This window comes from Falco cherrug, chromosome 11, assembly GCF_023634085.1.
Source record: "Falco cherrug isolate bFalChe1 chromosome 11, bFalChe1.pri, whole genome shotgun sequence".
NCBI lineage: Eukaryota > Metazoa > Chordata > Aves > Falconiformes > Falconidae > Falco > Falco cherrug.
In genome coordinates, this window is record NC_073707.1 from 15,579,317 (window position 1) to 15,589,015 (window position 9,699).

The 9,699-nt window shown below is 42.4% G+C and overlaps 1 protein-coding gene across 1 annotated transcript; it reads right to left on the reverse strand.

The window, feature by feature from the left end:
• Nucleotides 1-854: 854 nt before the first annotated feature.
• LOC102055561 (thiamine transporter 2) lies at nt 855-9,091 on the reverse strand. The gene is made up of 5 exons (XM_005443670.3): nt 8,876-9,091; nt 7,754-8,570; nt 6,045-6,237; nt 4,366-4,507; nt 855-3,137 (listed from the first exon to the last, which is right to left on the reverse strand). Exons 1-5 carry the CDS (start codon nt 9,077-9,079, stop codon nt 2,958-2,960), a joined length of 1,536 nt encoding a protein of 511 aa, XP_005443727.2. The 5' UTR covers nt 9,080-9,091; the 3' UTR covers nt 855-2,957.
• Nucleotides 9,092-9,699: the final 608 nt, after the last annotated feature.

Below are 9,699 nucleotides of genomic sequence, written 5' to 3' on the forward strand. Positions count from 1 at the left end.
CTGCTCTGGTTCTGCAGGTACGGAAAGTTCTTGCACGGCTGAGTCTGTAGTGCAGCCAGGCAGGTGAGCGCTCAGAGAAGCCACGCTTTCCTCGGCGTTTCATTCTCCTTATTTGCCTGAGAAGTGGCTTCTGAGAAAGGAGAGAACCACAGGCAAGGTGCTGCTGGGCAGGTCTGTTGGCCTGCTGAAGGGTGGCTGCTGACCCCCATTTCGCTGCTGTCCTGCACAGTGCTTGGCTGATAACCTGCTTGCTTTGAATATAAAGATACAATTTATTTGCTGCTTTGTTGGCCAGAACTGGCCTCGTCAGCATGCTGGGCTGTATCTCGATGGAAGACTTGTGCCCAAACCCTGTAAGTTTCAAAGGCAGTTAGTGTGTATTTGGGGGGCTGTAGCTATGGGAAGCAATGCGCTGAGCTGTGGATTTTCCTGTTTACGTGGAACCCTTTAGTGTGCCAGGAGAAAGATAAGCACTTAATACTAAAAGCTGCAAGGAGAGGTGGCTTTATTCAGCTTCCTTGCTCTGCAGAGCTAGAGAGCCTGTGGTTCTGGTGTTGCCTGTAAACTTCCAAACCTCAACCATGTCCCTTCCGAAGCATGTGTGTATGTACTTGAACACACAGGCAGACGTGTGCATCTTACTGTTTTGGATAAAATCTTTAGCTGATTGCTGGGTTAATACCAATTCACAGCCGAAACCCCAGGGTAACATAAGGCTTTACCTTTCTCTCGCTGTTTTTTCCATCTCCAGTGTATCATGTCCACTCCTACAAGCTGCCCTATTCCTGCGCTGCCCCACCCCCACCCCACCCCCCATGCTGCCAATGCTCCCCCCTAGCTCGCAACCTCAAAATCTTTCTTTTGGAAATTCGAGAGAATAGGAATAGAATTTATTTTTTTTGTCTGATCTGTTTTCTGAAGATGGTATTCTCTACAGCTGCAAACCAAATACATGGTGCCTGCTTGGTTCCTTTGCTCCTTAGTGGCATCCCGTCCTCATGGAAGGCAGTGAGTTCTGACCAGCTCAGAACAGAATTTTAACTGTTATTTTATCAGTTTTTCCTGCAGCTTACTACTATCATTATTTATTTTAATAACGGCAAAAAGTTTCACATGTTGCTGATTCCTTTCCTTTTGTCAGATACTACATAGGGAGAAATATTTGTGAGCTTTCTGTACCAAAGGCAGTTTGAGACCACGAAACTGGAAATACCAAGTTCTTCTTTTTCATTTAAACACAAATCCTAGTTAGCTTCTCACCCAGGACTGGCACCTAGTTCTTTAAAAAAATGTCTCAAAATTGGATTCCTGCTCACAAAGAAAAGTAAAACAGTCCTTGCCTCTACTGGACTTAGTCTCCAATAAGCAGCGAGTGTGTTTAATTACTGTGGAACTGAGAGCGTGACATTCGTGTCTGAAGAAATGGGGACAAAGTACATCTCCCGCTTTTACAACCGCATTGGTTAAACTGTTCTGCTCAGAGTCAGTTTAAAACTGAGAATGTCCACATGATGCACAACAGTAAACAAAAAGCCTAGAAAATTAGCTGGGTTTATTTGGTCACATCCTACAGATTCTTCTGGCCACTTGAAACCAAACAAATTGCTTCTCTCCCACCTGCTCTTGCCCCTGGGCAGTTTGTCTAGTTGCAGTATGTGACAGTTGTATGAAAAGCACATGTGTCTGTACAAATGACAGCTTGTGTGTCTACAGGAAAAATATTATTCTGTAGATGCTAAGTATTTTCTATTTTTATTAGATGTAGCTATTGGAAGCTAGAAGCAAACAGCAGTACAGAAAGAACTTTAACATATGGATATAATTTATATTAGGCATTCACTATGCAAACTCATTTATAGTATTTTTTTTTTCTTCTCTTGGATTAACTGTCTTTTGTGTTGAACTAAATTAGCTGTAGGACTTGGAGCTTCTTGATAAGTTCTGAGGTGCTGACCCTGCCAAATTGTTGGCCAGGATTAGTGGACCTCCTTCATCTGGTACTCAAAAGCATGCATGATGCTAGCTTTGTATTTCAGTTATACATTTTCTTGGAAATTCACGTTAACCTGGAATTTGCCTGTGCGGAACTGGCCAGATTTCACCACAATGTACTTCTCTGGTTTTAGTACTACTCAACGCCTTTGATATTGTTTTGTTTTCATGTTGAAACAGGAAGACACTCAGTCCTGAATTTAATTTTAGTGGAAGCACAAAGAACAGAGTGGGACTCTTTCATTTGGTTTTGACTCTTCAGTTTTTCCCTTCTGAGCTGAGATTGCTATGGACTCAGCACAGTGGTTAGGTTGCAGCTTTCACATGCGGGCCAAGCAACAACTGTGGTTTAGCAGCGTTTTAGCGAACCTTCTCAGGGAGGCTGCGCAAACCCTGCTGTTCTGCACTGTTGTGTACAAAAGGCCCGCTTCTGACATGGGTTTTTAAATTAGAAGGGAGAGCCTGTCACAGAATTGCCCGTGGTTAGGTAGGAAAGAATATAATGATGCAAACACAATCCCTTCTTCCTTGGTTCAGAACAAGGTATGTGGGGGGGAGGGGACAGACCCTTCAGCCGCATGCATGAGCACACGTGCATGGCAGCAGCTTGCCAGCACCGTACACAAGAGCTAGAACAAGCAAGGCAAGGTGAACTCTGATCTTTGCCGTTGTGCACGGTGGGATGCCAAGGTGTGGGGTTGCTCTGCTCTTGTGTATAAACTACTGCTGTAAAGCTATTTATAGGCAAGTAAATAAGAATCTGAAGCAACATATCTTTTCTTCTCGGTACAGTGCCATTATGGTGATCTCTTAGCTGGTATATGTTGTAATGAAGTGCTGTAATGATTCAGCGTAGCTTTTCTGAGCTGTGTTGTACATTCATCTTGCACCGCTGTTCCCTGCATGTTGCCGTAGGAGCTCTTCTCCCACGAGTGCCTGGCCGTGTGAGCCTGTCTGCCTGACTCCTACAGCCGTGTCATATCGCCAGTTACAATCTGCTCTGTTGATTCGTGTGCAGCATGGTTCAGGTGCTCTTTGCAGGATCTTGCTGTTTTCCTTTTGCATTTGCTTGAGACAAGCATGTAAATACTTCTGATCAAGAAAATCCCATCTATGACTGCAAAGTAGCTGCCATAAATTAAAAACTGGGAGGGGGAGAGAAAAAGCAGAATTAATGAAAAACACATTAGGGAAATGCTGTTGCTTCTGGATGTGACAGATACTCTGTTATTTTTGTTTACCTGTGTTCTGGCACAGTTTCTCTATGTTCAAGGTTTTGCTTTGTGATTAACTGAAATCTTAGCTTTTCCAGCAAACAGCAGATCTGTGAGGAATGAAGAACTGCCTCTTGTTTCAATCCTCATGCCTCTTAATAAACATCAGAGGCAGGGAGGGATAGGAATAGGATTTTTTCCTATTAGCGCAAAATGTAGAAGTAGCTTCATTACCCACATACTCACGAATACCGTAAGTGAGGAGTCTCTCGGTTCTTTTTTGCTCTTACTTGCACATTTCAGTGCTGTCACCACGCTGGCTTCAGTAAATATACCAGACTTTGTAAAAGTATTTCCAACAACACTGGCAAGGCTATTTATGAAGTTGTAATTGTTACTTGCCTACATATTCCTGTACTTAATTTTAAAGTTTGAATTCAGACTTTAATCTTTTAAAGTAGCTCTTGCCTTCTCTGTGCCGAATATCTGAACAGCTTTAGTCATCTTCAGATCCGTGGGAGCAGGAAGCTGCCCCAGCTGAGATCCCAGCTGAGGAAATGCAGAAGTCAGTACGTTTCAGTTGACCCCAATATGAGTGGAATTGGGCTGACAGAAATTAGGGACACTGTTGTCAAATAGGCTATCCCACCCCAAAGTAGGTACCCAAATTATGGGCTGAAAATTCTATTATTCACATGGAGATCAGCTCAGGAGCAAACGTTGTCTGTGACTTAGTGGTGTTTTCACTTGAGCTCAGATAACTCCAGTAATCCAGGCTCTGTCTCGTGGTATTGAACTCCCTTAACAACATGCAGTTGTGTTGATTCTGTGTCTGAGAAAACCAGCCTGAGTTTTTGGGCAGAGGGGGTGTTATTCAGTGTCCTATTAAGAAAAGCTGGTCGGGTAGCAGGGCCTGATTATTTACACTCTGGTATATCTGCCTTTAAAATGTCAAAGGCCAGCATCTGTAATCTTTAATGCTGCACTAAAAGACAAAAGGGAAGAATGATGGCTGACACAAGGGAAGAGCAAGATGTCTAGTTTTCTACAGAATAAAGACGGAATGAAATTGCTTTTTGGCATAGCGATTTCTTTCTTTGTAAACCTTTGAAGATGAATTGGCTGAGCAGTAAATAGGAAGTAAGTTAATAGCACTTACCTGAGTCACTATGTCCAGTCCTAGGCCTCTCGAATCCACAACGACAACCGTAAGAATGGTCTGAATCACCATTGCAACGAAGTTGTTGAATCCAAACATCAAGGCGTAGCGTTCCATGCTCAGATTGACTGCAATCTGGAAGCTAATGTGAGACTGGCAGGTCAGTTAATTCACACCGGGTGGAAGGCTGTTGCTCTCTGTTTAGCTGATGAAGAGAAACAATTCATGCGGATGATATATCAAGACAGAGTAAATGGCGTTTCATTTATTTGTTTGCTTCCTTGATTTCTCTAAAACAAAAAGTCTTGACTACCATAGTGTATTTGCATTATTTTTTTTGTACTTTTCCATGTTGCTTTTGCAAATCATGTTATCAGGTGACCTGCTTTATCTAGTAGAACATCAGATCGCTTTAACCTTCCCCTTTGTTGCCTCTCTACCTTGATGGACTGTGCCAGACTGGTTGTGAAGTCTCCATGGCTGGAGGCTTTCAAAGACCTGGCCAGACAAAACCATGACCTGATCTGGCATTGGCAGGAGCTCTGCCCTGGCTGGGAGGTTAGACTAGAAGTCACAAAGGGTATCTTCTAACCAGCTTTTCTGTGATGATGTGAGGCACTTTTTGCTTTGTGGCTTGACAGTGGAGGTAGCATACTGTTTATTTCTGTCAAGAGCCTGTAGATTTTTCTTGCAATATCTTTGACAACAATCAGAACACCTTTCCTTGCAATATTGACCTCCAGGGTTTCTGTCTGAACAAGAGGGTGTTATTCCCGCAGTATTCTTTTCATTGATTGTTAGCAGGGATTTTTGTGCAAGCTTTTACTTTTTTTTTTTTTTTTGGTAAATTGTGTTGAAATAGTCCAGGTGTGATCCACTATAATGTACTAACAACCCACCAAAATGAAAACAGAGGATTTACTTGGCTTCAATTTCAAGATGAGCATAATCTTGTCATGCATTACAGTTTTAGCATTTTTTTAAAATGGTATCTGAATAATTTTGGGTTTTGATATAAAAATGCATCTGTTATTTTTTGGAATGTCTTTAGACATTAATATAAAGAAAAATTTTATTTATTAAACAGATTATAGATAATCTTTGTTATTTATATTCTTTTTATTTCTCCATTTCTGACAACAGAATAGCTTGGTCTCCTAAGGGATCTGGTCTGAGTTAGTGTCCAGTGTTCTCTTTTATTCCTTCTTTACATCATAATATCATTAAGAATTATATGTATATAGTTAATTTGGGGAACACTCTATGCCAAATCTTTTCCTGCACTCTTGCAGTTCATAGCAAGCTAAAAAGGGGATCGTAAGGGATGGTGGTCAAGGCATGCTTGTCCCTATTATTTACTTTGCGTCTTCCATGCCAGGAAGGAGGAAAATAGCTTCCGAGTTGTGCTGTTACTGTTGCCTTTAGTAATAAAGATACGTTTTACCTTGTTTAATTTCTGCCTATGTAGATGTTCTATGTCCTTTCAATACCTTTTCTTTGATGGTTGTTTAGAACAAACCCAACATAACAGACATTTAAATGTCTTTGTCTTTACCTAAACAGTTATGTCTAGCATTAGATCAGCTGCCTCTGAGTAAGAGGAGGGATGCCCAAAAGAAACTTAAAGTATGGTTAGTGTTCTGTGCATAATGGCAGCACGGTGAGGTTTTTATACTTACGTTGCTATCGTTATGAGGAACATATAGCATGCTTTGAAAACGAGATAGCCAGCATAGCATGCCCAGATGTTGGTAGTGAAGTACATGAGAAAAAGAGAACCAGCATCTATGGCAGAGAAGATCCCTAACGCCAGTTCTCCAAAAAGGTCCCAGTTAATTTTCATATATTGTACTACAAAAGATGTTACAGAGCCTAGAAAAAGAGGAAAAAAACCCATGTAAATATTGTACCCGTTCTATAGCCTGTGTCACTGAGTCTTGCCACCCTCACATGCCAAAACGCAATGCTGAATGGTGAAGCAGAGTATTTCTGAAGTGTTTTGAAAGCATTTCTAATCACTTTTGAAGTTGTGCAGATGAGTAGTCATTTTTAGATAACTGCATAAATCAGTCTCTGCCATTCTATTCTTAATGTTTTATTTCACTTCACTGGATATAAAACAGGATAAACAGTTATGTAGAAGGATTGGCTGTCTGTACCCAGCAAGAGAATTAGGAACATAGTTTGGAGCTCAAGAAGAACGATTCTTCCAGCTTCTATTTGCTTACTTTACAGCTAAGCTAGTGAACCTTCTAGCTTAAGAGTTTAGTTTTGTGCGGCTCCTAAAGGGGCTAAGCTGTCAAAAAATGGAGTTTTATGAGGCATCAAGTGAGTATATTCAGGGCAATAAGAAGGGATAGGTACTGTGCTTTTGGTGGGCTGGCTACCAAGAGACATCTGTTGTGAAGGTAAGCCACCTGATTACCCATCGTAGGGGTCTCATACAATTTTAAAACTTTTCAACTCTACATTGAGAAATAGGCAATTCCATGACAGAGAGGAATTAATCAAGGAGTAGATACTACAGAGTTAACTGTTTCTAATTAATTATTCAATTGGTCAATTTAGTTGCCTACCTCCAGATGAGTAATTTTTAATCTTAGAGGTATCCTTCTTAATTACTGTAAGGGTAAACTGAATGACCAGGTATGATGTAGACATGTTTATTTTCCCTGGTGGATCACAACCCAATGTCTTGTACAAGTTCTCTACAGCAGCACAATATGAATTTGTGAAACACTGCCAGGTCGTGGTATCCTCTGATGTTACCTTTTGATAACATTAATTTGCTTATATGGTGTGGGCTTCTGCTTCTCCTGCAACAGTAATGATTAACGTCACTACTGTAATGAATTCAATGTCTTTTTCAGTAAAATCTCTGTATCTTGAATGACTAAAAATTTTTCCATCCTGCTGCACAAGAGCATTTCACTACAAAAAGATCTTAATGAGAGGATTATGTTCTTGTGTAAAATATTTATGAAAAAATCCTCTCATCTGTGTAAGCTGATACCATTGTTATGGGAACTGTGTGATACTTGCTGGGGGGGGCGGGGGGGGGGGAGTCAACAACCTCATCTAAAGAAATGCAGGTGCCTCTGCAGAGTTACCAGCTCTAATGTATTTAGCAGCTGAATGTAAAGATGTAAAGTCTGCATGACTTGTACACTCTCTGCATACCGGCAGGATAAAGTTGGGTGCCCCAGTCCTACAGAAAAATAGCATAGCTCACATTCAAGCTGCTTTGTACATCAAAGCACCAGGTCTTGAATGCACAATGCATACACTGGCTTCCTCGACCATCCGCAATGGAATGGCACTTTAAAAGTTTTACTGTAGAACACTTTTAGAGACCATCGTTGTGTTCGATGCTTAGACGCTAACTTACTCAGGAAAGTTGCCAGTGCCTCCACAGCTCCGTTGTACACCGCAGAGCTGTGGGAGGGGGCTCTGAAGTCCCAGAGCACTTGGATGTAATTGAGCACCTGGTTAAAGCCGGCCGTAGCCAGCGCCCACCACAGGGACCAGTACAGCAGTTTCCTGGAGCTGTAGCAATCCCTCAGGTCGGTGCTCAGCTGCACCAGTACCCGCAGCACGTGCTGCTGGGGGCTGGGTGTATCATCCTGCCGCTCGGGTGCCGGTCCCCTGGCAGCGGGTGCGGAGCTCTTGTCCTCCTGGCAGCGCGACGGCCTGGGGGGGTCGGGTGCAGCCGCAGCTTGGTCTGCTCCTGGGGGAGTCTGGGAGATGTCTTTCCTGTGGAAGAACATGCTCTTCTGAGGCATCGGGAGGAAAAAGGAGCACACGAATGCCAGGGAGACAGAGGCCAAGGTAATGGCGTTAAGGTGGAAGTAGGATACGTCTGCCAAGGAAACCAGCAGCTGCCCCAGCACGGCAGCAGCGGTGGCTGCAGCAAGGGTGATACTTCTGCAATAGCTCGTCACTCTCCGATAGCGATCGGTGCTGACGACGCTGTAGATGTAGGCGTAATAGGCGACCTCGGTGGCTGTTACCATCCCGTAGAAGAATTCCACCAGCTGCATGGCCACCACTCCGTGTGCGAAGAGGAGCAAGAGCCACGTGACGATGAAGCTGATGCCCTGGAGGAGGAGGACGGGCTTGTAGCGCACGTAGTCTGTAACCAGGAAGACTGGGAAAAGGAGCGCAAGGTAGGAGTATGTCCAGACTGGGAAAATCTGGTTGGTAACCTAGGAGAGAAGAGGAAATCCATGTTGTAATTCTTGGGGAAAGGAAGCTCATTTATTTTAAATGAGTTTGTAGAAGAAAGTTTTTACTCGAAGGAATTAATAAAATATATAACCACACTGAAGTGGCATGTAACTGTTGAGCAGGCAAATGGATCTTTTATTTATGCCATCTGCTGCAAACTGTAACCTGCCAAAGCTGGTTACAGTTGTGCTTTTTTTTGGTTTTTATCTTTGTTCAAAAACTTTAAATTTTACTTTCTTATTTTTGCTGCTCCATATAAATAAAAGGCAGAGTAAAACTGTACCTCATCTGTGGTCAAGTTTTTATCTGGTCCTGTTAGATAGGGTGTTAGGAAAGGTTCTGATGGTTTCATCATGCAGAAGAATCCATAAAGGCAGAGGATCAAGGTGGGAAAAGTCCAGGTTTTGCTTTTCTCTTGCTTGCAGCAGCCCATGGCTTCTGCAGCAAAGCTGAAAAGAAAGCTTGTTAGAAGGATGATACTGCCCATGCAAGCCCAAAGATGTCTGGTAATTGATTTTTATTTTGTGGTTTCTAATGCTAAGGAGTGCTCTTTAGAGGCTGGCAGTTCGGAAACATTTTTCTTCTTAACTTTAAGTGAACAGCTTTTCCTTACATTTGTTTGCTGTTTCTCTGTCTTTGTAAACAGTGTATAAAAAATGACTTGGAAGGTCTTTAACTTTGAGACAAATGACACTGTCACTCAATCTGCATTGACAAAGCTAACCACAGCGAAAGCCTTTCGAGGCAAAAGCTGCTGAAGAGGGTTGAGCACTGATCATAGCCAAGCACCATGTTGAATGACAAGTACTTAGTTCACAACTGCTGTTTTTTCTCCTTTGCCTCCTAGGTGTGCTGTGCCTTTCCTGTCACAGAGAGCTGGTAACTCTGGACCCCAGCAGATGAGAGTCACTAACAGATACAGAAAGAATGTCAGGCCAGATCCTCAGCTGGAATTCACTGTGTCAGAAATCCACTTCGGATACAGACATCCTATTTTCAGTCTATAAAAAAAAATGTATTTGTGGTCACGGAAGGTAATAGTTCACACTAAAATTAAATGAAGCAGGTTTTTTTGCTCTTGTCTCTAGCTGAGATTTATGGAATAAA

Excerpts from the sequence above, each read along its gene's own strand:
- LOC102055561 (XM_005443670.3), bottom strand. The coding sequence starts at position 9,079 with ATGGGCAGTATCATCCTTCTAACAAGCTTTCTTTTCAGCTTTGCTGCA. Across the intron at positions 6,238-7,753 it reads GGCACTGGCAACTTTCCTGA|GCTCTGTAACATCTTTTGTA; the intron begins GTAAGTTAGCGT and ends CTCTTTTTCTAG. Across the intron at positions 4,508-6,044 it reads TTCCTCATAACGATAGCAAC|CTTCCAGATTGCAGTCAATC; the intron begins GTAAGTATAAAA and ends GTCTCACATTAG.